Raw genomic sequence first — 26,985 nt, 5'->3', positions numbered from 1 at the left:
TGGAGAAGGAGGAAACTCAGGAGGTAAAAGCCTACATAGGCATCATGCCTGTGATCTCCTTCCCTTGGCGGGCACATCTGGCTTTAGAGAGTGTATGGGCCTCCCTAAGGAGACTACAGCAAGAAGTTTTAAGTGTTAATAACTCTCCTTCCCCTGCACTAATATATTAAAGAATTGCTGACAATTTTTTTATTTGGGACATTGTTATAATATTTTGATACAAGAAATTAATTACTCATCGGAGCTGGCAATTACCTACTGCAGAGATGACAAAAAAAAAAAAAAAAAAAAAAAACAATAAAATGCTGGTTATGGTGCAGCCCATTACCTTGATGCCTTCTGGTGCTAAAATTCTCCTCGGCCTTCATTTTGTTTTACTTTAGTTGCTGCAACTTATCTCTGTGTGGCCTTCTATGTTTCCCGCGCCCTTGCATCCAAAAGGCGTATATTAAACCTCAGAACTGTGTTAGGCTATTTTTCCCCATGAACAATTGCCAAAAAAAGGAGAAATACAACAAATTGCCAACTTTTTGAAATCTGTGCATAACCTTACCCTCTGGCCTATGATACTTCCAGCCCCAAATGCCTGCTATTCATGTAAGGATCAAACAAATAATATTCTTGTTTTCATACAGTGTGTCTTCCTGGTCTTATTCCAACATGAATTTGTTGTCATCCTTGTAGAAATAAAACATGCAGCTGTTCATAAAAAGAACATGACGTTTTAGCAGAAAAATACCTCATGGGGCTCATATTTCTCTGTTCCCTCCAGTCCTAGTTTCTTCCTTTCATCTATGAGAACAGAGACAATTTGGCCATTTGAAGGATATTACAACCTTATCTTTTTGATCTCCAGGTTGTTAAACTTCCCAGTTGATGCCTTAAGCCTTCCTTGCAGCTGCCTTGAAGCTGGCTCTCTCCATAGGACTGGTTTGCTGGTGATAAGACAGCCCTGTGCTCTTCACCACCCCCTGGAAAAAAGCAAGCAAAACCAGTGCACGTATTCGGATCTTTAAGGGAGGGATCATCCTCCCTTACCCTGAACCCTGTCAAGAATGAGGAAGTTTAAATGCCAGGCACTCATAGCCTCCTACCTACGGTGTCATGAACTGTATCACTTTGATAAGCTGCATTAGTGCATCTTTGTCTCTCACAGCTACAGCCAGCCTTGATCTAAGGACCCAGCCTCTGTTTTGGTGACACCTGTGCCCCGATTTTCACAGTGTGCTAAATTCTTTGAAACACATGGTTCCATTTACATCAAAGAGAAGATCTGGCCTCTTAATGAGTGTATCACAGGGAGACTAGAGGAAGTCTAATGAAATCCATGCTGGGATATTTCATTATCTTGCAGGCAATAAAGCCATCAAAACAAAGCCATTCATTATCTTTCCTATTAGGGAAGAAAACAAGTGATCTATATCATTTAGATGATCTCATTGTCCTCCCTGGTCAAAAACGATAGTGATATAACAAACAGTAAGGAAAGCAATGTATATTATTCACTTGTTTGTTTCCACAGTAAGGAAGCAGTGCCTTGGAAGTAAGAATAAGCTTGAGGGCTCAGCTGCATAAAAATTGTCTATTTTACAGCTCATTGCATTAAGTAACATTACAGTGAAATTTGGGGTTGGGGATGTAGTTTTACATAGGGTAGGCTAGCACTTGCAGATTTTCCTTTAATCTCCCATTTCCCCAAATATGTTACACATAACAAAATTCAATATTTTGATTTTTAAATCTGCACTAAATGGAAATGACTATGAGCATACATGACAGCAGGCAGCTTCTGGACTCCAATTCTGAAAACATAACTGTTTCTAAGTGATATATTAAACACATTGGAATTGCTTGTCTCTGTTGTCTATCTTGTTAAAAGAGATTATAAGGTCTTTATGGTAAGAGCTCTATCACATCAACATGACATGGTCTTTATGGTAAGAGCTCTGTCACATCAACATAACATAAGGCTGTGATTGTAATAAGAGATTTAGGATGTTTTAAAAATACAATTATAATAATAATTTTTGTCCTGTTTCATAAGAGAGACTTCTGTGACCGCACCATTTTTTCCCCATCTCTTCCTCAGTCTGTCAGTGAGCTTCTCATAACTTTTGGGAAATTTTCAGTCAAGTGCAACAAGAAATAAGGGTGTCGGAAATGTTAAGTTCCTCCAAGCTTTGTGGAAACAGATTAGAAATAGCTAGGTAACAGGCAGTTATTACTGCCAAAAAGCACCAGGGAGGCAGGCAAGTGCATCAGCTGGGTGCAGGCTGGGCTGACCTGCGTTGCTACCAAGGCAAACCTTACCAGGAGCTCTTCTGGTCTGGAGCCACAGCCAACTGCTCTTGCTCTGGGGCTTACCCTCTCATCTCTGATGGTAACAAGCATGGTCAAACATGGCACACTGTGCTCCAAAATACACGTCTTTCAAAGCTGTCTAGAACATGGGGGACAAATAAACATGGCACCTCAGCTGTTACAATGCTTATTAGCCATGTTCTGCTTAAGCAGCAGCAGAAAATATACTAGAGAGGCATTCTCCCAGTTTATACCTTCCTGCTCTTCCTTTGCTTTCCCTGATACTTACTGCAAGACAAAATTACATGTATGGAACTTTTATTCTTGCTTTATTCATCCATATAAATATCTGATCAGATAACACTGTATTGTGCTAAAAAGCCATACTACTTTAAAAAGACTTGTTTTTCAGGTCACCCTCTAAAAAAGGCCTGGCCATGTCCAAAGTAGTACCTCTAGCCAACCACTAGATCCCAACATGCAAAATACGTCTAGGCTGAGACAAATAGCTCTCAGCTTTCTAAGCTTAAAACAGAAGGAACAGGGGGATCTTCACCACAGCAGAATCCCCACTGGTTGCATGCAGAAGACACTCAGTATAGACAGTGTATTTAATGATGATTACACCAGAAGCAGACCAGGACAACTGTGCAGTAGGTTTATCCTGTATTGTGATTTGACAGGACTAGGACTTTACATGTAGGGACTGCTTCTGCACAGTTTCCATGGCATTTTTATTTCAGTTAAGCCACAATGAGATTCTAGTCTCCTTGGCTGTGGGAAGTAATGTGAAGCCAAAATATATGGCTTGGAGGCAGTAACTGAAATCAAAGGGAAATGCAAAAGAATCTGTCATTATGATATTGCCCATCTCTCCATGACTAAAGAAAACACCATCTAAATGAGCAGCAGCACATATTTCACTTTCAGACTGGAGTCTTCTGCAAATAAATGCCAAAAAAGCCCTGTTAGTAGTAAAGACAATCAAACTGTGTGAAAGCAAGAATGCTCTTTCTTCCCCCTAATAAGGAATTTCCCTACAAAGAATATGACTAGCATACATCATTTCTTAAAAGTTCATTTGTAATAAGATTTTTTTTAATTTAGCAGAAGAAATTAAAACTAGGAAGAAAGTAGTGATATTTCACTTCATGAGGGGAGGGGAAATTTGGTATTATGTTCTGGAATTGGATTCTTAATAAAAAACCTCATTATTAAATGACTATTCATTCAGGCAACTAAAGTCGTTGTCCTGTGCTAGTGCCTCAGTTCTGTACTATTAAATATATAGAATAAATAGATAGAAGGCTATTTTTCAAAGTTGGACTTTCATTTTCAGACTCACCGTAATGCACAAATCTTTAATTATAGGTCGGCACTGGAATATCCTTTGCAGTAATTTAGCTTTAAAGCAATTAAGTTCTTAATGTCACTGTAACATATTTTTTTCCTATCATTTTCAGCTTAGCTGAAAGGAGAGGGCCAAATGTTGCCTTTGGGCACATTAATATAAGTTACATAGAGAGATGAATGAACTGCATTTGGTATTTGAAGTTATAAATTCTCATTCGAATCCAGAAGAGCTAGATCTGGCTCCGAAGCCATTATCTAAAATATATCCCAGCTTAGGTCATAATGTATGAAACCATAATCTTTTTTAAATTAATTTTCATCTCAACAAATATTACATATTTGCTTTCACCCACAATGCTTTCCAAAGGACATCCATTTGGGTAAGCTGAGGCATGCATTAACAAATCCATTTACCCAAGGCTGTGTTGTGAGGAATAAACCCCCTTCTCTCTGGACTCCAGCAAGAAGGCATCTTCTCCAGATCCTAAACTAGATATGATCATATATGAACATATATCTATTCTCCAAACTACAATACAGGTCAGAGATACTAAAGCTGCCTTTGAAAAAGACATCTCAGAAACTGCTTAGTCATGGCGATAAGAAGCAGAATATAGGGTTCAGATGAATTACCAGTTTCACAGAACTATGAACAAAAAGGTATCATTTTCTTCACTGTAGGTTGCAGTTTTATAAATACAAGAAGAGATGGGGCCCCTCTGAGAAACATGGAACAAAGCATACTAGACATCCTGCTGCTGATTCATCAAAGAGGACTTCAAATTCATTGTGGAGGGAATTACAGCTAAAAGCCCCTGGGTATGAGAAATGAGAAACAACATATAAATAACTAAGCCCCCAGAATGAGCCGGTCAAAAGTCTGCAATGAGGAGTGAGAAAAGCCAGCAAGAATATTTTGCCAAAAGCAATTTTTATCTGTCCAAACACAAAGGCTTCTTTCTTTAAAGTTCTCCTTGGGACTCTCACTTGTCCAGTGATGGTGAGAGCTGAGATACCTGAAGTGCATGACGTGAGGCAAAATAAGGAAAAGATGGCATAAATAGGCTGTATTACAGTGCAGCCTTCTGGGAAGTAAAGGCCCTCCAAGTCAAACATTTGAAAACTCTGTAGGGAAGAACATAAAGTAAAAGAATTTTTTGTCTAATATTGCGTTATTTTTAATCTTCATAAAAGGTAGCCCAGGAGACTCTGTAGAGTGCCCTTCTCTATTCTGTTGTGAGTCAAAAGATGAAGAAGAGCATGGCAAGCCTCAGGGTGAAAAAAGCACCCATAGAGTTGGACTTCACATCACTGAGGCAGTTCTTAAAATCTAACCTGAGCAGCAGCAAAAAACTCAGCTTAATTACAAGGCAAAACTTCTCAGTTTCAGACATGAAAAATGCCTGTGCCTTTCAGGGTGAAGTATCACGCCACCTTGTTGTTCCAAACCCAGAACATCCATTCTGTTGAAAATAATTATGGACATTTACTGGGAGGTGCTTAGCAGTCCTTGAGTTAAGGATTCATTTTCAGTGATTATTTTGTGGCAATTATAATTCAAATCATTTTCTGGCCAAAAACCTGTAATCTTCAACTGCAACAACAAGTGCAAATATTTAGCTTATTAAGGGAGTGTCGCAGAAATATGATGTCCTGGTTTGCCCCTGGCTGGATGCCAACTGCCCACCAAAGCCACTCTATTAGTCCCTTCCTCAGCTGGACAGGGGCAAAAATATATAACAAAAGGTTCATGGGACAGGATAAGGACAGGGAGATCACTCAGCAATCATGCTCACGGGCAAGACAGACTCAGAACTTGGGGAAAAAAATATTAATTTATTACCTATCAATTCAGAGTAGGATAATAAGAAATAAAAACAGATCTTAAAAAATACCTTCCTCCCACCCCTCCCTTCTTCCTGGGATCAACTTTATTCCTGAACTCTCTGCCTCCTTCCCACGGTGGTGGAGGGGGACGGGAATGGGGCCGTGGTCAGTTCATCATACGCTGTCTCTGCTGCTCCTTCCTCCTCAGGGGGAAGCTCCCCACACTCTTCCCCTGCTCTGGTGTGGGGTCCTTCATATGGGAAGTCCTCCATGAACTTCTCCAATGTCACTGCTTCCCGTGGGCTGCAGTTCTTCATGAACTGTTCCAGCGTGTGTCCCTTCCACAGGGTGCAGTCTGGCCAGCAAACCTGCTCCAGCCTGGGCTCCTCTCTCCATGGGGCCACAGGTCCTGCCAGGAGCCTGCTCCAGCATGGGCTTCTGACAGGGTCACAGTCACCTCCTTTGGGCATCCGCCTGCTCTGGTGTGGAGTTCTTCACAGGCTGCAGGTGGATATCTGCTCCAGTGTGGACCTCCATGGGCTGAGGGGCACAGCCTGACTCACCATGGTCTTTGCCACGGGCTGCAGGGAGATCTCTGCTCCAGCTCCTGGAGCCCCTCCTGCCTCCTTCTGCACTGACCCTGGTGTCTGCAGACAGTTGCTGCTCTCACATAGTCTCACGTCCCTCGCCGGCTGCAGTTGGTCATGCAGTCTTTTTCCCCTTCTTAAATATGCTATCCCAGAGGTGCTGCCACTGCTGCTGATGGGCTCGGCCTTGGCCAGTGGTGGGTCCATCTGGGAGCCGGCTGGCATTGGCTCTATCAAACACAAGGGAAGCTTCTGGAAGCTTCTCACAGAAGCCACCCCTGTAGCCCCCCACTACCAAGACCTTTCCATGCAAACCCAGTACCTGAATGAGAAACTGATGATAGTCTTTTTATACTTAAGTATCTAAAAATCTTTAAAAATCCGATTACTTCTTTAAAGCATAAAAACTAGGTGACAGCATCACAAACCACCCTAGAGTAGAGAGAGAGAAATACAGTGGGAAAATCCTGCTAAATTGTTACCGGATTGTTGTCACAGCAATGATGGACCAAGGATAAAGTGAGGCACAATATTAGATCAAATTTTATTGTTGGGAAGAACCAAACTAAATTTCAGGTACACGAGCTCTCCCACAGATGACCCGAAAGCTTGTCAAAAATCTTCTAGATAAATCTTCTCATTTCATAAAGCTTGTTGTTACATCTGCCTTCAAGTCTGCTTCTCCTCTCCAACTTCACAGTCAAAGTGTTAACCAACGTGTCAAAGAAGTCAGCAAAGCACGAGGTATTAGCCCAGACAGCAGTAGCCACCTGTTCTTTTATCAGGCTCACGCTGCTGAACACTGCAGTAAATATGTATAATTCTGTAGATGGTTTAGTGATGGCCTTGGAAGTCTTGGGTTAACAGCTGGACTTGACGATCTCAAAGGTCTTTCAGACCCTAATTGATTCTATGAGATTCTATGACATCAATTAGCACCCTTGTAAATTAAGGCCTTTTACTGTTAAAGAACAAAGCAAGCAAGCAAGCTGACTGGGTAACAGTCTTCTACCCCTTTCGCACTCGCATATTCCTCTGCCTCGCACAACCAGATGACAACAGATGTTGACATCTTTGAAAAAGCAGTTTCAGACAACTACCATTGACACATTTGATTTTGCACCTAGATTTTTACTTTACACAGTTGTATTTTAAGCTATGCGTAGGCTTTTGGTTGAACTTTTACATTTGCATCACTGCAATATTAAATATAAAAGCACATAAACTTAAACTTTTTGTGATTAATCTAACCTGCTCTAGTAAGCCTTCTGTCAAGTCTCAACTAAAACAATCCCAGGACTTCTACACACCTCTCAATTTAACAAGCAATCACATCTTTGCTCCCCAGTGAACTCAGAGTTGCATTTACCCTGGGTAAAAAGCAGATCATTACATGTATAATCACCTAGTTCACTTAGTTATGCAAGTAGCAAATCTCCTAATCTGTGCCCCTCAGGAGGTCTGATTCTCTCCTGCTCACAATATTGTGCTACCATCTAACTTCACACAGCCAGGAGAGCTTTGTATCTTCAATTAGTTGGAGAGAACTGTTCGTTGGTCAAAACCTTTCTTTCTTAAACGTTGTTTAAAGATGATGCTTCCGATAGTGGTACCCTTGTCGGTCTGTATACACAAGTCTGGCAATAATAACGATGTCAGCAGTAAGGCAGCATACACAGATGTAACTCTAAATTGGAAACCTGCTTTATACTCCACTATAAACTAGCACTGACCAAACTTTGTAAAAGATGTCATATTATGCTCCCAAGACTAAACACAGGGAAAGTACATTAGCCAGCCAGAAGCCTTAGAAGTAAATGTTTTGGTTGTTCAAAATTTTGGATGCTTATTCAATTTCTCAAACCTTGAGACTCAACCAAGGCATATTATTAGACAGGTATGTTAACAGAAGTTCAAGTTCTTCCAGGTAGTGCCTGCATTGGAATTATGCTGAGGAGTTTTCTTTTATGTTTACAAGCTTCCTTCTACTCCTTTTGGAATAAACTAATTAAAATCCTGGGTAGGACAGATGAATGAGTAGCAAGCACATCCAGCAGAGGAAAAGATATTAAGCATTTCCCAGCCTGAGGCTGGCACTAGCAGAAGCAGAATCTGGCACAGGCTCTTATGAACCAGCAGGGATAATAACTGGATGGACAGAGCAGTGATGCAGCAAGTTCCAGCCATTAGAGAGAAAAAAAGAGGTGCTGTCACTTCTTTCTGCTGAATCTGTGCCACTCCAGAGAATAGGGTTCAAGACTTAGTTGGCCAAAACCAGAAAGCAAGGCAGGTCTTTAAGCTATTTATTATGGCACTGGTTTAGCAAACAGGAGCCCTGTGCTCTGGCTCCTTCGCCAACCACTGTTTCTGTCTTTTGTTCAATAACTACTTAAACCACATAGTCTGAAGGCCTGGGCTCAGGTGGTCTCCCTGCCTCCCAAGGAACCTCCCGTTGCCTCACCTACAGAAGCATATATTTGTTGTTTCTCCAACATAGGACCAGTGGGGTGGTTTTGCAGATTGCCATTGTTCGGACAGCAACGAACACTGGCCCTGAGAACTCATTTTAATCTTGTTGAGCGGGCAGGCCCCAAAAGAGAGGGGGCCTGGCCACCTCTGAAACTCAGGAGGAAATTGGCCACACATCCTTAAATCCCAGGGGAGTTGCTCTGGAAAACAGATTATTATTCAGCACAGGAGGGAGGCACACTACACGGTAACACAGGACCATAGATGCTGCTGGTGCTGCATATTGCATGGAGCTGCACCCAGCAAGGCCATCCAGAGCACGCTCACCTGAGCCCCTGCGCTGGGGAGACCCTGGTACAGGGTCCTGGCTGGGCTTAGGTAAGAAAGGGTTGCCAAATTTGAGACCTTGACAAACACAGAAACAGTTTGAGGACCATGGGAAGGATGGATGTGCTGCAGCACAAACAAACTATCAGGCTGCAACAAGGCTTTTACTTTTTACAGTCATATCCTACTGTCCATACTGTTACTCCTCCCTCCAGAAGTCTGACCACACTACTCCTCCTCCACCATCATCATCATCATCCTGTAACCCTCAGGGCTATTTAACCACTTCTTGGGAACGAGCTGCAGCTGCACATGGTCCATGTCAATCAACCCACTGCCTTCGCAGCAAGGCCACAGCTGTATGTTATCAATGCTGATCAAGGCACTGCCTTCATTCCTCTACATGGATGTTGCATTCAGGGGGTGGGGGGGGAAGCTTAAGCTACCCAGGGGTGAGTCTACTTACGTGAGTCCCCAAAAACAGGGGATCCAGTTCAGTCTAGCTGATTAGAAACAATGAGCTGATGGTAGCAACTAATCCCCACTCCAGCACCTACACATCAGGAATAGGATCATCCAAACATAGAGAGCTGAGCCATTTGGGCCAGGCTCTTCTTTAAGGTTCATGACGAGAAAGCAGCAATACGGACAGGGGATTCACCTGATCTGCTAAGGATAACTGAAAAGCACCCGTTTATTCTGCTGATTATAAAAGGAGTCTGTGGTGAGTAGCTCACATAGAGGCATTAACATTTTGCTAAACCGATACTGTGCAGCTGCTTAGATGAGCACGGGTCACCTATTTTAGAACAAGGACTGTGGTGCTGCATTTGCATGATGTCCCACCACTCAAGTAGGGCACGTATCTACTTTCCTACCTACTATCAAAGAGGACCCAGATCAGGCCACCCAGGGTGGCCCAGGCACTGTGCTGCCTGGTTTCTGGTCTCATGTGGGAATACAGCCCCAGCAAATTCAGAGCAGGGTGCCTGTGTGGAAGTTTGAGGAAGCTTCCAGCAAAAAAAAGGCCAATAGGAAGGTGAACACAACACCCATATAGGATAGGAGACATTTGTGGGTGTCATGGGAGCACTTGTTGGTTTGAGAGCCATCTATTGGCACACACTCATTAGATGCACATTGGAGGCACCCACGGCAGTGTGTAGGTGGGTTCAGAACTGAATCACACCAGCATTTGGAGTAGATCTTCAGCTTTATTTCCTCCAAAAGTAAATGAGGTCTGGTGCGCAACAATTGCTGTGGGAAGCCAATTACATGTAGTAAATGGAGATGGTTTGCTTCAAAACCGCACTATTTCTCCAAATTGCTATTTTAGATTTAGACAATGAGGAGCATGATCCAAAGGTAGTAAAAGTGATACTCAAACTAAAAGGCACCTAAGGTCATGTTTTTATTTCCCAGATTGACTCTGTGAAAACATGAGCTTATTGAAGCTGTTATTGGGTGAGTTTATGTTAGGCAGAAGCTCGGAGCAGACCACCCTAACTATTCCTTTAAATACGGGGAATTTTGGATTATGCTTTACTCCAAGACTTGAGTCAGGTTATCCAGACTATGCTACTGTTAACTTCAGTAGCAGCTTCTGACTGTTAAATTTCTTAAATTATTAACAGAGAGCCCACAGAGGTGGAAGAGAGAGACTAGCTTTCCAGGAGCACTCCTGAAACATGGAATGTTGTCTACACCGCAGGCAAAGCTGGTTTTCTAGGCTCTGATCCAAATCTGTGAGAGCATCTTACCAGGAGTCCTATAAGGTGACCAATTTCCTCAGCTAAACTAGGATGTTACAAGCAGAGAAAATATTTCATATACAAACAAATCATCAAAGTGTAAAGATTCAAGTACACAGTTTTAGCAAGATGAAAGTTTAACAGACATTACTCTAGCAGTAGGCCAGCAAGGTCAAACCAGGATGTTAGATCCCGCAATCCATAAGGAATTTTAAGGAACAAGGAACCAGACAGTCCTGAAGATGGCTCCCGAAGATAGGAATAAAGAACAACAGAACTGGTCCACCTCTGTGGTCCATGAAAAGTTAATTCACATTAAAAAACATACATAGCTTAAAAATAAAAACTAAAAATTAAAAAAAAAAAAAAAGAAGCTTACATTCAAAAGCAAGAGGATCAACCAGAGATTGGAAAATCAGCATTTCTGGAATTGCTATTCAGAATGAACTTGCAACTGAAGCAACATAGACATTTTCTTTGGACATCTAATAGATGCTTAAGTAAATATTCTGAGTCATTTTAGGGAAATTACACAAATATGAACCTCCTACACAGTAGAAAATACATAGATTCTTTTCGTATCTTATTTTAGATGAGTCCTTAATTCATTTCATCGTGTCAGCACATGGTAGTTAACAATTCAGATACAGCTGAATACCTGAAAAATCTACAGTACTGAGAACCCGTTATAGAAAGAAATATCTGAGACACGAAGTTAATTGCCATCAAAAATATAAAGGCTGCTAAATGGGAAAATGAGTGATTTCCTTGAACAAAGCACTGATCATGTCAGCCATGAACTGACAAAGTTCATGGGACAGGGTGAACTGGCAAGAGGAATGGTTTGTCTGGACCAGTTACACAGAGCTAACAGCTACCAATTCACTATGCTAGCAGGGAAAAACTAAGCACTATGTAGGATAAAATACTGAGGCACAGAAATACGACCTTCATGCAGATGCCCAAGTGAAGGGGTGTCCTCCTGCTTGTGTGCAAGGATAAGGTGTTATTCAGTCCTAGGTACAGAAAGGATTATATTGTTTGTTTGCTTGTCGGTACATTTAGATCAGCTATTAGGAAGGAATTCTTTACTGTGAGGGTGGTGAGGCACTAGAACAGGTTGCCCGGAGAAGCTGTGGATGCCCCATCCCTGGAAGTGTTCAACGTCAGGTTAGATGGGGCTTGGAGCAACCTGGTCCAGTGGAAGGTGCCCCTGCCCATGGCGGGGGTGTTGGAACTAGGTGATCTTTTAAGGTCCCTTCCAACCCAAACCACGCTGTGATTCTATGAGTCCCTGGCATGTTGCAGTGAGTGAGTTTCCCCAGGATGCTGGAGGAGGCCACGTGCTATCCCAAGGGCAGTATTATTCTGATTCCCTCCTTGATCCACCTTACTCCCTTTCTCAGCAAATTTTAGTCACGTCACATATACAGACAGTGAATGTGGGGGGAAATGAGCTTCAGACAGCCCCTGTTCACTTCCACGCTGATCTGGCTTCACTGCCAGCTGTAGCCAAGCTGACTCAGAAGTCATCTGTGCTGTAATTACATTCCTTACTGTCCCTAAGACACACATAGAGTTTGGGGAGAACCTTTCATTTGCATTGCTATGGCAACTGCAACATAGCTCCCATGAGGAGGTTAGCTCAGGTTGGTAAGTCATCTGTTGCTTGATCCTCCCGTAACCTCTTCCGCACCCATCTGGGCAGCCAGCCCATGCCATTGCGGTCATTGCCAATCTGCCTTTTCTTTACTGAACACTTCCTTTCGCTCGGGGCTGCAGTTCCTCCTAACGCAGGTTCTTGCAGAGAACTCAGCCTCTGCTTTCAGGCTGTTGTCAAAACCTCCAGTGTCTTCCTGGCAAGCTAGGGCTTAGACGCATGCAGAGGAATTTAGGAGAACCATGCCTGAGTTCCATGAATCCCAGGTGACAGTAAGACCTTTGGCACCACCCTATAACCAACAAAGTCACATTTTATGTGACACAAATGTGGCATCACTTCAGTGGCGTCAGAAAAACAGCAAGCTAGTGCAGGACATGGCCCACCCTTCCACAAGTACTCCCTAATGAGAGTCTGGTAAGCCAAGCAAACCCTCCTCAGTGTCTCAGGAAAACTTAAGATACATGACTCAGAATGTGGCCCCCTTCTTTGGAGGTGAGTTTCACAGAATCACAGAATAATTAAGGTTGGCAGGGACCTCTGGAGATTGTCCAGTTCCACCAGTGGCTGAGAGCAGGGCCAGCTACAGCAATTTTTTCAGGGCTGTGCACGGTTGGGTTTTCAGCATCTCCAGTGAAGAGACTCCATCACTTTTCTGGGCAACCTGTTCCAGTGTTCAAGCACCTGCACCATAAAAAAGTTCTCTCTTACCTTTAAGTAGAATTTCCTGTGTTTCAGTTCCTTCCCAGTGCCCCTTCTGTCAGTAGGCACCACTGAGAAGAGTCTGGCTCTGTCTTCTTTAATCCTCTCACATCAGCTATTAATAAACATCGGTAAGAGCCCCCTTGAGCCGTTTCTTCTCCAGACTAAACACCACTACGTCTCTCAGCCTTTCACCATATGATGGATGCTCTATCTCCATGGTCCTTCACTGGACTCACTCCAGTATACCCATGAAAGCTTAGCTGTACGGAAGCAACTCAACCACTGTAGCTGGGTTCAAAAGAGACTACTGCCCCTGCCCTAATTTACTATTACAAACACAGTCCTTGAACCTAAGCAACAGCCATCTGAGCTAACGCAGGATGGAAAATACAGATTTCATATCTTGCTGTGCTCCAAATATATGCTATGCTAAAGAGGAGTTGTAACCAGTGGTACTGTCCTAGACAGTTTAATACGTTAGGCTACCCGCTCAGCAGTTCACGCTTCCCACGGAGGACAAATGAGTCCAAGTCTACCACGACATGATCATTCAACATATAGATGCAGATCAATGATGTGAGAGTAAACACATCTTTCCTTCTGTATCTTTTTCACTACATACCCAGTTTTTGAATGGAAACCCACAACTGCTTTATTTCATTGTTATCCCTCACAAGAATCCAAATTCCATTATTCACACGCGAAAGAAAAACATAAAAGCAAGCTCACTTTGTTTAAAATTTGGCGTGTATTTCTGTATTAGCAGGCAGCCTTTCTTGTCCTGCCACAGCCCCAACAAAATACTGCTCTCTGCTAGATTGCTGTGTCAGGTGTAAATATAAAAATGGAAATGAATACATTTCCACTGAAGGTCCTTACTCGAACAGGATGAGAGGTCTGAAATAATGCAAAAGCATGCTTCCAAACATTTTGTTTCAGAAGGCTGAGTCAACCTTGCAACTTTGCCCTCTGTCCATGCTTAGGAATTATGTCTTCAGATTTTAGACAGTGTATGTAAGTTTGGCTTTTTCACATCCTCCTCTCTCGTCAGTGAGACAAGCCTAGCCACAAGCCAAGGTTGCTTGTGCCAATCATGCTTTGTTTCACAGAATGGTTGAGGTTGGAATGGACCTCTGTATGTCACCTGGTCCAGCCCCTGCTGCTCAAGCAGGCCCACTTAGAGCCAGTTGCCCAGGACCATTATTCAGGCAGCTTTTGAGTATCTCCAAGGACGGAGACTCCACAGCTTCCCTGAGCAAGCTGTGCTAGTGCACGGCCACCCTCACAGCGGGAAAAGATTTTCCTGGTGCTCAGATGGAGCCTCCTGTGTTTCAGTTTGTGCCCACTACCTCTGCTCCAGTCACTGGGCACCTCTGAGAAGAGCCTGGCTCCATCCAGTTTGTACTCTCCCTTCAGCTATTTATACACATGGATGAGATTTCCCCCGTCCCCCCTCGAGCCTTCTCTTCTCTAGGCTGAACAGGCCCAGCTCTGGCAGGCAGCTGTTCCGCCATTTCCGGGAAAGCAGGGCTTCGTCACATGTAACTGCGGCTTGGGAAGACAAATGCCGTATCTCCAAACATCCCCCTCTTCCTCCTTCTTCCCCAGGCTTTTGTTGCTGAGCATGATGCCATACGGTATGGAATATCCCTTTAGTCAGTCGGTGTCAGCTGTGCCCGCTGTGCCCCCTCCCAGCTCCCTGTGCACCCCCAGCCTGCTCGCTGGTGCGGTGGGGTGAGGGGCAGAAAGGCCCTGGCTCTGTGTAAGATGTGTATCAATGCTGTTTTCAGCACAAATCCAAAATGTAGCCCCATACGAGCTACTATGAAGAAAAATAACTCTATTCCAGCCCAAACCGGTACACTCTCAGCCTTTCCTCACAGGAGGGATGCTCCAGTCCTCTAATCACTTTAGTGGCCCTTCACTGCACTCCCTCCAGTATGCCTATGTCTCTGTTGTACTGGGCAGCCCAGAGCTGGACACAGCACTCCAGGGGTGGCCTCAGCAGGACTGAACAGAGGAGAAGGATCACCTCAGCCCGCTGCCAACGCTCCTAACGCAGCCCAGGATTTGGCTGGAAAAGGCTTGTTTTCTGCCTTCCATTTTGGAAAGGGCATGCTGCTGCTTCTGTCAGCTCAAATAGCAGATGGATCCCTTGTGGCAGTGGTGTTTGTCCCCAGGATACTGCTTTGTATAGCACAATTAGCAGAAAGAGGACTGGTAAGGGTGCTGGGAGGTTAAGGTGCTGTTTCCAGCTTCACTCCAGGTTGTATGTCTTTTTGTCCCCCCATTTTTGGGGGCAAATCACAGCATCTCACCCACGGTACAACTGGGACATGACTAAATGAAAAATTCCTTCGTTGACCCCACAGTTCACAACTGGCATTCTTTAACACAGCACCTACACATTTCTGACAATTTAATATATTTGAAAACACACTTGTACATTACAGACAATCTTGGGAAATGCTTCACCCCTCACAAACCAGTGGCCAGTGTCTCTCATTGGGGAAAACATACAGTGACACTGACTCTGTCAATACCTGCTGTTTGAGGCACACATTTGCAAACCACTCTAGAAAAACACTGCCATAGGAATACATTTTATTTGTCATTACCATTAAAGCTTCTTTTACTGAAGAGATCAATTGGCTGTGTAACCTGAGATTTTCTAAAGCAATGTAAAGCTCTCAAACTTAGTTTTACAAAGCTGTAATAAGGGACACAGTGCTTTTTATTTTTGTACATTTTTTTACAAATTTGAACAGATATTTACCTTTTGATGAATTAAAAAAGTCACTTTGCCCAAAACAACAAAAAAAAACCAACCCAAAGCTCAAAATTCGGAAGATTTCTTTATAGGAAAGGGTGCCCCAGGCATGTGGAGCCCATCAGTTACATGGTGCAGGTCCAACTTCTGTGACAGGTCTGGTGATGCCACATTGCTAAAGGGATCCAGCCTTATACACAGTACAGGACCCCTCGCCTTCCCCTTCCGTCTCAGCGATGCAGGCTGCATTCCTGGCTTTGCAGGGCTGCCTCAATTGTCATGCACTGGAATAACTTGTGATTCATAATTTAAAATATAACTTTCTACACTATTGCGAAAAAGAGTGCCATGACCGTGGATTGGTCACTGGATAAAGGAAAACAAGGGTGAACCTTAATTCACCTTTGTACTCATTTACTGAAATTAACTGAGTGTTGCATGGCTGGAGCGCAGATAATGCTCCAGATTTATTACTGGTTCTTCTACAACTTTTATACAGGTGTTAAATTACATTTTAACATGTAAGCGTATTTCCTCACTCTCTTACAAAATACAAATACAAAACCACCTTCTAATATCACTTCTGTAATTTTGTAGGTCAGAATTACGTTCAGTATTACCAGACTTTCAGGAGAAATAGAGCAAATAAATTTGAAGTTTTGTAAAAGTGAAATCACTTATAAAAGCAAAGTGAAAAGATGTGCATTAAACATCAATTATTATAATCACAAAGAGTTGAAATACAGCAACAATTTCTCATTTGTACATATTGAACAGCAAAAAAGTAAAAATAAAATAAAATACAACAAGCTTCATAGGGAAACAGACCTGAAACAGTTCTCTGCTGCTCATGGATAAGACAACTTTACCTTAAATTCTTTAGTGCATTCCCTCTCATTCACAAGAACTAATGATTATATCTTCCTGTTCTAAGACAAATCGAAAACAATCAAATCTTCCTTCAAATCAAGAACAGCTGTGAACTGGTGAATTAATACATATTCACTTGAGATCACTCTGAAATGTAAGACAAGGTCAATCATGATAAACAGCTAAGGTGCACAACCATTCCGCCATTTTTAAGAGGAAACACCATTTACACAGAACAGTTTTTGCTACAGAACAGTAAAACTGCCACCTGTAAAGAGCATTACTGAAAACAGTATAGGAGCAGACACTGTGAGGACTGTAAGCAGCTTACGCTTCTTTCTTCTATTCAGTATTGTTCTGTTCCTGACTTTCTGTAACATAAAGAGGGAGGGGAAGGAAGAATAAATGGGAAAAAAATATTAAAAATACTTCTTCTGTAACTCAGTTTTTTTCATGCTTATGTCAGTTTCTCTCAAACCCGTTGACTGACTTCAAAGTAGTTTTATGGTAAATACTACAAGCAGATGCATTTCATTTAGGTCAAGCAGCATAAAGCAAAACCACAAAGCTAAATATAGCCTACATGTGTATCCAGCTCTGATTAATGGGCAGAATTAACCCTGAGATAAAATAAATGAGCCAGTACTCCTATCTTCCTTTTCTATCTGGAATTAGTTATTTAATCCATTCTAGAGTCATTCTGTTGAATACAATTGGTATCCGCTAGTGACACGTCCAAACAAAATCAGCTTGACTGCCGGGAACTACTTCAAAGCACCACAAAAGTCCACTCATGCAAGCACTGAAACAGTTACATCCGCAATGGTAAATAGAATCACCGTTCATAAATGTCATTGAGGAAAGCAAGGCCAAGCTAAAGGGGCTGTCCTGTACTATGTGTTGGTCTCAAGAAACAGAGCCATAGTGATGTTTCCAAGTGTGAAGGCTCCAGGCGAGACTGAAAAGGAATATTGTGGTCACTCTAGGACATGCATCAGTACTGTATCTGCATGCACCAGATCATTAAATCATTTAACATTCTGTTCTCCACTCACATGACTTGGGGGTGTATTATTATCTTTAAAGTGGTACATGAGAAGGAAAAAGAAATTTATTAGAAATCACAGAAGAAACACATGCTGCAGCTAAGGACTAAACTCCTTCTAGCGTCTCATGCCAGTATTTTTATCAGGAGACCATCAGGCAGAAATGCATCATTCATATGCACAGCTGCTTTGTGAGTACAGCATGTGAAAGGAATAAAATCGGAGGGGAAAGTTGTGTCCTGCTTACAGAATTGCTCAGAAATACTGGAAAGCATGAATTTACACATGTATCAGAGTACCATACCAGCTGCAACTCTGACAAATCAGTGTAGGGAAAATGAAGTGAGACTAAGATTCAGACCCAGATCTGCAGAGATCAGGTGTCTCAGGAAATACAACCTCCAAATTGAAAGGAAATCTATGGCTACCATGTTTACAGGTGAAAAAACAACAATCCAACATCTCTTTGGCAAAGCCTAAGGCAAACAAATATTAACGCAAAATAAAAAGTCATGTCAACATAGTGTACTCGAAGTGATCCAACCTTGCAAACAGAAGTAACCAAAAAATCTCGACATAATTTTAAAATGTATTTTTATTGTATCTTCCAACACTAAACTCGATTTTGTACAGCATCCTACATGTAAGCTGTGCCCAAAACACTTAGCAGACTTTAATAAATTGCAGAGTTAGGCAGCAGAAGAGGAAAACAATTAAGTGCTGCAGGCAAGGAAGAAAATAGAAGCTCTCAGATGGGATTTGAAACAAAAGGGAGAATCCAGATAACTTTGTCTCCTGTTTTAAGTCTAGAAGAAATAAATGTCATAAAGCAACATCAAAATTATTTACCTTAATAGCATCATCCGTTTCTGTGCTCTCACACAATCATTTCAGCCTGTTTCTGAATCAGGAAACTCTTTTTCTGGAGAGCTGTCATCACTGAGGTCACTATAGCTGTCACTATTAGAAGCAATGCACAGTCAGAAGGATCTAAACCAAATACTTTATTCAAACCCTCCAACCCAGACGATGCATATGACCAACACTTTCCTCAAATGCAACCCATTTCCAGAAAACTACTTTAAGCCCATGCTCAATTTTAGTATTTTAGAACACCTTCCTCTACAGAAATGGGTTTAAGTTTGAGTCTAAGATCTGATGAGAAAAAATATCCTACCTGATAAACAGTATGTTCAATTTCTTTTTGCTTGGCCCCTGTACCTTCATTCTACAGTTTGCTGGTGCTGTGTGCCTATTACTGCGATTAACAACATGGAGTGTAACAGCTATTCAGAGCAAGACTAAAAGGAATTTCTCCTTTGTGATAAAGAAAATTATTGTTTTAACCAAAGAGAAAATTAGGACAACTTCATTTACTCAGAATGCTACAATTTATACTTAAATTACAATTCTTGCTCTTCGAGTCAGAACACAAATCATCTTCAGTGCACCAAGCAATATCCTGACGTTTTTCCTGAGGTTTTATCCCCTTCTGCAGTTTCCCGAGAGAAGCAGACTGGTTTTCACTGAACAAACTGCCATGCAAATGATGGTTCTATAAAGTGGCCAGAACAAGGAAACAGTGAAGAACAGGAATCACCACAGTGACGGAGAGAAAGAAGTGCCCACAAATCACATTTTCAGTCAGCTGTGATCTCTACTGGGTCTCCAGTTTTATCTTAACTCTAAATACACCTCTTCAGAAGAACCTCCAGCCTTAACCTCCCCCTACTACACTTCACTTCTACAGTCTGATTTCTGGATGCTTGAATTTCCCCAAGATCAGAAACCAGCAAAGGAAGCGCAGGGAACTGACTAGTGCATTTCAGCAGCAATAATTGTGGTCAGTTCCGTGATACTTCGGAGCACAGGTTACGGTTAACATGGTGGGGGATCTCAGACCTCGTTTATGCGAGTACAGCAGCGTCAGCCTTGGGTACCAACTCTACTCCAGCCACTGTACACGTCACATCTCGCTCTTACCACATACACCTTCACCCTCCAGCCAACAGGACCCCAGTCACGTCACACTCCCCACCTCTGGCCATGATCCCTTACTGAGACATCAAGCGCATAACCAGCCCATGACCCACCTAGACACAGCTTTACCAGCTGACCCGCAGTGACTGCCTGCTGTGTGATGATTTAAGGGGAACTATGTAACCCCGCAGCTGGAGATCTTTCATCTAGACTGCAATGTGGAACAGTGAACAAACTGCACTCTGCTATATTGGTGCTTCTTACTGAGCACTGCTTTGTAGCCTGATTTTCACCCTCTCTTCTTTGCAAAAATAAAATAGTAATCAAAGATTAGATATAAACACAGTCATTTTAATAGAGTTGGACAGGAGGAATGGCACCAACAGTCGTCTCGTTTAATTTCTACCTCTGACTGTTAGGAAAGCCTCCCACAGTTCCAGAAAATCACTGTACCAAATTCTTTACAAAACCAGCTTAGATATTCCGACTGTTCTAACATTCAGACTTTGCCTACAGCATGTTGTTGATGCAGTTCTTACAAAGACTGTGTCATATTGGGCTAGTGAGAAATGCTCAATTTGATCATTTCACCAGCTGGCAAACAATTACACAGTTCAAGTGAGGAAAGTATTGTTAACAGTATGATCAAGCATGCCAGATGCACACAGACAAACACATCACCAACATTGTACTTACTTCTTTCTGAAAGTACCCATGGAAACATGGAATAAAAATTCAGTATTATTAAAACAGTTTTGCATATTCACATCACAGCAAAATAGCACAAACTGTCCACAGAACAGAGGGTAAAACTGTGATGGCAGAGAGCTGCATAATCTTATGATAGTCCTGGTTTAAATCCAACATCTTCAGAGAACTTTTTTTTTCTTTTTTTTTTTAATAGGCTCTGCTGCCCAGTGGCAGTCACAGCCAAAAAACATATGCCAGAGCATCGTTTACAACACAGTATGGGAGACAGATGCTTAAGTAAAAATGCTCAGTGACCAATGAGGTGAGAGAACTGCCCAGCTTCATCTCTTGAGGAACAGTTAGGTGCTGATCCCCACCCAGCACTCTCATAATAGGTCCTCCCTCACTCAACGGGTCTCAAAAGCTGTAACAATCATTCGTTTCAAACAGCCACAGCCTGTACTAACGTAAGTACATTTGTCTTTCATTTGCATTGAGGAAGAAATGCACTTAGCTTGGCTCCTGCCTTTGCAGGGAATAGCATTACTGTAACAACTGTTTAAATTGCATACATTTCTGGAAAAGGACCTTTTTGTCAATTATATGTTAAAAAAGGATGAAAAAAAAAAACCCTCTGAAACTGTGTCAAACACTTCATTTCTAAAGAATGTTGATCTGAATTTTCCAAACGAAACCAACAGAACATTCAAGGAACACCCATTTTACAGTTGCCTATATTTCTTAATAAAAACATTAAAAGCAGGTGTTTTGGTCCTTTTGAATGGCTGTTTGAGAAACACAGTTTAAAATTGGTCTGCAGTCTTAATTCCAATGATTATACAACTGAGATTGGCTGCTGAGGTGGTGCATTGCAACTTCATGCCGTGTTTCCCCAGCTATCGGCTGCATTCCACACCATACCGATAGAGAACCTTCGCAGCTTGCCTCCTTTTGTGCTTTAGACAAATATAGCAGAGTTATGATGATGCCTCTGTCAGCAGAACAGAGACATCTGAAACTGGCATGAATTTGGTAATAATGGAGCACATGCAAGGGGGAAGATCTTTTCATTACTTACATCTTGAGAAAACAGGGATCTGAAGATGACTGGACAATAAAGCAAAACAAAATCCCATAATGTGATTTCTTAACAGAGGATGTTTTCCTTGCTCCCGAAAATGTGTTGCAGTTCATTGCAAAGTGAAATGCCAGACAGGTGCTGTTAGATTCAGGTTGCAGCTAACTGCGAAGTGAAATACCAGGTACTGGTTGATATTTCACTTTGCAGTGAGCATATTTCCATTAACTACAGGTAGATTAGATGCAAGGATCAAAGTGACCAAAATTCTTTATCTTGCAGACTGAAGTGACTGCCCAGATGCAGTGACACTGCATACTCTGAGTTTAGTCCTCCAGCTACCATGAAAAAAAAAGATGGAATAGAACTGCTGTGGTGGCCTTGGATTTGCTCATTAGCTCCTTTTTATTGGAGTCCACGTTGTAAGAATCATTACAAACAAGATTAAGTGGGTGTCAGGTTCTTGCCTTATTCTTATTTATCCCCACCCCCAAAAAAAGGTGGACGATTGAAATTATTATAGTCATTAAGAAAATATTTAAAATAAATATTTTATTTCTTGTGCAGTGGTTATAACTGCAGTCACTCATACTTCTCAATGTATATTTTTATGATTTTTATAATAAAAATGATCATATACCATTTATTATGATCGCCATCATTACATGATCCTACGCTTCCTTGAAACATCATTTCATTAAAGAATCCTTCAGCACGTACCCAAGACTCCCCAAGTCCAAGCTGCCAGACTTTTGCACTCACATAAGTGGACCTAGGGTAACAGTTTTATTAGGAGCCAGCATTACAAAAAACACAACCAAGATGGCAGAACATATCTGGGTGTTACAAAAACTCTCTGCCAAGTCTCATGCATGGGATTCAATTAATTCAGCTTTGACATCTTCATCTGAGACAGCTGGCATCAGCTTCTTGCAATCAATGGAGAGAAACAGGCACTTGTAGGGTACAATGCTTCTGACCCACTTAACCACTATCATGAGCTGTCTGGCTCCCTTAAAGTGCATATTCACTTAGCAACTACAGAAAAAGACTTGGGGTGATTAGCTCAGAAGTGTCTTCACTGTAAACATCTAACATTAAAATATCAAAGTAACTGTCATAACAACCATTACTCAGTTCACTACTAAATACCACTAATGGTTGAGAAAGGATTTCCTTTAAAACTTTTTCTATAGTTTTCTGTAAGAGCTCTGAGGGTACCAACAAGTCTTAGCTGCCCTGGCCATCCTCACCTGGGGCCTCCACTGATGGAGCCAGGAGCCTTGGCTCCCAATCCTTGCCTGCGCTATGTTGCAGACATGCCTGTACCCATCTCTGAGTTCTGTAGTCACCTGCTGACTGGACTACCTGGATTGACCTCAGACCTAACTCATCACTTTGAGCTTCTGCACTGGACTGTCTGTAAGACACAGTAACTGTCACTGCAGCCAGCCTGCTTGCCACCTTTGGCAACAGCGGTACCGACTCCTGCTGGTGAGGACACTACCCCTACCAGTACAGATGCCACCCCTGGCTCCTGGATTGTTTTCTTTGGTGGAGCAGCCCCTACCTCTCTTGCCACTGCCTTGACGGTTTTCGAATCTGAAGATCACCTTCACTTTCCTCTGAAATGTCTGGATTTGGCCAATGGCAGAAATATGATGCTGTGCCAGGCGTGTTTTGGTTGGAGACAATGTACAGGGGATATCAGAGATAGCCCTGATCATACCTTCTTTGTCCCTCATACATCAGGACATCTTTCATAGGCTGTTTCCTGTTCTGCTTATAGGTGCTTGCCCAAGTCTTCCTACAAGGCTGATTTGGGAGATAGCTGGACCATGTTAGTGCAGTAAGCACCCTATGGGCAAAACTCCTGAGATTTTTTTTCTTTATGCACAACTCCTCCTGTCCTCTGGCCATTCTTTTTCCTTGTCTCTGAATGCAACTCATAAGTCATCTGCTATTAATAATCTGCCCAGAACTTAACATAGTACTCTGTGATTAGATGGCATTGGATTAGTGCCTCACATCAGCATATTCACTAACACTTTGCAAAAATATCTTTTGGCAGTAGTCCTAGTTACCCACACTTTCTCACCTATGAACATCTCTCACTTCCTACATTTCCTCCCATCTACTGGACATTTCTGTTTATTTATGTTTAGCTTGTGACCTTTAGTTTCCTCAAAAAAACCCACAACCAAACCAACGCACAGTCACAGAATGGTTTGGGTTGGAAGGGACCTTAAAGATCACTTAGTTTCACCCCCCCCTATCATGGGCAAGGACACCTTCCACTAGACCAGGTTGCAGATCTCATTTTCAGCACAGGTTTCTCAATTGCCTATATATTTTCACGTTATTTCTTTGTTCTGAATAGTGCTTTCAGCTCTTATTTAAATGACATTACTTGCAAATATCATTAATGCACTGTGACCGACTCTTGCAGGCTATTAATAAAGATGTTAACTGAGGGAAAGAAGAAATAAAACCTGCTGATGCTAAACTTGCTATGGGGAAAAAAGAAACCAGCAACATGGCTTTATGGTACATCAGTGATTTTGCAATCCATATGACACTGTTCCCAAAAATAAGCCAGTTTTTATTGCTTTTCCCAAATGAAACTGTAAGACTCTGTCAAAGGCAACAACATTACATGTGAAGTTCCCCTCTTCATCCACTAGTTTTCTATTAAACAATTTTGTTTTCTTTCAAAAAGCAGTGTATTTGTGGGTATTGTACACTTTCTGAGAGTCTTCTGTGGTTCTGGTTTTCTCTGTCCTTTAAAATGAGACATTTAAACAGGCAGCTTCTCACCTTCCTCAGCTCTGTGTGAAATGGTAACCTCAGTATTTCCAAGGAAAGATTTAGAAAAAATCATGATTTAAAAGCATTCACAAGGACGTGCATCACTTTGTCTGATGGTTAGGCACTCATGCCATAAAGCACGAGAGGCTGAAACCACAAGGGCAATTTAGATGCCCAAGTACCACTTCAGGTAACTAAGTAATGATTCATCAGTGAGTTACTCTCATCCTTTGCTCAGTTCTTGACTGTTTCTGTACGCATCAAAGCTTCTGGAAACTAAGTTTACCCCAGAGGATGCATTTCAGTCTCAAGCTGGGTATGCTCCTGTCTATGTGTAAGCATTCTCAGACTGTCTATCATACTATGCCTCACAAAAATTTAAGGGAAGTTTATTCACTTTGATTTATTTAAAGCACTCTCCTGGGAGGTGTGATACATCTTTAAATTTACTATTTGTTCTGCTTAGAAGCTAGGGCTTCTGCCCAGATACCAGATGTTCTAAAATCACATTGTAATTTACGGGGCTGTTAAATGTTCTGTGGTAATAATTTCCTGTTAAGAATCTCATACTGAAATATGTATTTCCTTTTGTCTCAGAACTTCAACATTAACTCTCTTTTTAGTGTTTTTAACAGCCTAGTTTAGGTAATCTGCTCAACTTGCTGGCCTCCACAAATTCTCTTTCAGGCTACATCTTTGTTCTAGTCAACAGTATGGCTACAATTCATAGAATCAAGAATGGGGGGGTTGGAAGGGACCTTAAAGATCATCTCATTCCAACCCCTTTGCCACAGGCAACTTCCACTAGACCAGGTTGCTCAAAGCCCCTTCCAGCCTGGCCTTGAACACTTCAAACATTTTCAGGGATTTATGTGGGCAGTGTTGGATGAGGTGTGCAGAAAATCCTACTCTCAGATTTTTTTCAGTGTTGTTATGACATGCCTTAGCTTTACTACTCAATGAAATCATTAGCATTCTGGGGTTTAAAGGTTTAAATTGGAAATCCTTTCCACTCAGCAGGTGGATACGTTAATATGAGTAGGTGTGCTGTAATTAGCACTGAAATTCCCTCCTGAACATTCTTCCCTGAAAAGTGTTCCTCTTTTAGTCTCCAAATGTTTTTCTGTTCCAATGTTCTTTCCCAAGACAGAGGGGTTTGCTTGATCGCTGTGTAACTAGGTAAATGGTAAAATTTTTATTTTTCTATATAAAGTTTTGGGGTATGAACTTTTGCCTTTGCTAAATGTTTAAGTGTTGACTGCAGTTTACTGTATAAACATGAAGAAAAAGAGTTGGGTATACTATTTTATTGATTATTTCAAGTAAGTAAGTGTGGCACATTCAATTAATTGCTGAAACTTAAAGTCAGGGTTAGAAAACATATTTGCTATAATGCTAAGGGATTAAAATTTAAATCAGCAGAAGACATGCAGATCACTCATTCAAAAAAAGTATTTTTTCTTTATCTCAGAGAGATGAGTATGTATATTTATGGGAGGAAACAGTAAAAGAAAGGATATTGGGATCTGGGAAACAAGATGAACTGTGAGGCAGAGTGCCCACAAGAGGAAAAGACTGAAGATCACTGTGCCTGAAGACTCCCTCCTGCCAAGCACCACAAAAGTCTGGCTTGTGTAATGCACTGGCACAAATTTTAAAAGGTAGATAATGTTATGACCACTAATAACAGTGACAGGTTAAGGTAGTAGGAGTATTTCAATCAAGCTATACTAGTTCACAGATCAGAAAGATATTCTCTCTGCATGTACACCATTGCACATCTGGCCAGGGTGAGCAAAGATGAAGAACATTTATGAAAAATAACTGATAACCATAAGGAGCAGGGTACCAAAACAGACTGATCTGGTCTGGCTTGGCTATTTTCCATTACTAATGAAACCTGAATAAAATTTCTACTTCTCGCTTAAGAAAAGGAATTTTAATAGAAAGAAATGCTAAAAAAAAAAAAGGAAAAACACAACAACCAAAAAGCCCTAAAACCCCCACAAAATTAGTAAGTTTGGTGCCTTGTTTAGAGGAAAAGCCAGTAAGCCAGAGTTGGATCTGTTCTGTGTTACTATTCAGCCATTCTGTGATTTATTTTTTTTAAATTATTTTTGTTATTGTACCCTAGGCTTCCCTCTGACCTCTTTATGACTGCTATTGTAATGAAATTGTAACTGTTGTTAATATCATTGAAATAAACAAGAATGAGTTAACACCAGCTAAAAAACTGTTGCTACATTCAATAAACCGAAAACTCTGTGTCCAAGGGAACTGGTACAAGATTTTGGTTTGGCCAAACCATCCAGTTTTGATCTAGATCCAAACCCTTCCGTAAGTCTAAAGATACCCCAAAATGTTTTGTTTCAGGCCTGCCTCTGCTAGATGGTATTATTTAGTTACTGCAAAATAAAATCAGTGTTTTCTTTTTTCTTGATCCTCTAAGTAAATTTCTTTCCCTGTGAAACTACTGTTAATGAATGAATGTTAACACAGGAGACCACTGACTTAACGTGAATTTGCTAAAGGTTTTTTGCTTCTTTCTGGTTATAATGTATGGATTTGGCTTTAGCCTTAACAGCCTCTGAAAATGAGGAAGTCAGGAACTGTGCTTACGGCTTACAAATACTTTTACACCAGGGTTTATGTCAGGCATGCACAGGAACAAGTAAATCAATCCATGAAGAACTCTTCCTCTTCTGGACTTCTGAATTGAAGGACAGGATAGTCCCTCCAAAAATGTGACTGTTAAACTGCAGG

General features: G+C 41.7%; 1 protein-coding gene across 2 annotated transcripts in view; it reads right to left on the bottom strand.

Moving 5' to 3' along the window:
* Positions 1 to 15,567: 15,567 nt before the first annotated feature.
* Positions 15,568 to 26,985, bottom strand: part of CTPS2 (CTP synthase 2) — a 74,009-nt gene continuing 62,591 nt past the window's right edge. For both annotated transcript variants that reach the window (XM_056327098.1, XM_056327097.1), the window contains exons 18-19: positions 18,516 to 18,626; positions 15,568 to 16,991 (exon numbers count right to left, since the gene is read on the bottom strand). In XM_056327098.1, the coding sequence (XP_056183073.1) occupies positions 18,557 to 18,626 (70 nt within the window). In that variant the 3' untranslated portion in view covers positions 15,568 to 16,991; positions 18,516 to 18,556. The remainder of the gene's footprint in view (positions 16,992 to 18,515; positions 18,627 to 26,985) is intronic.

The sequence above is a fragment of the Falco biarmicus genome, chromosome 2 (genome assembly GCF_023638135.1).
Source record: "Falco biarmicus isolate bFalBia1 chromosome 2, bFalBia1.pri, whole genome shotgun sequence".
Classification (NCBI taxonomy): Eukaryota; Metazoa; Chordata; class Aves; order Falconiformes; family Falconidae; genus Falco; species Falco biarmicus.
Note: the sequence above shows the minus strand (reverse complement) of the source record. Positions and strands in the feature narration are given on the sequence as shown.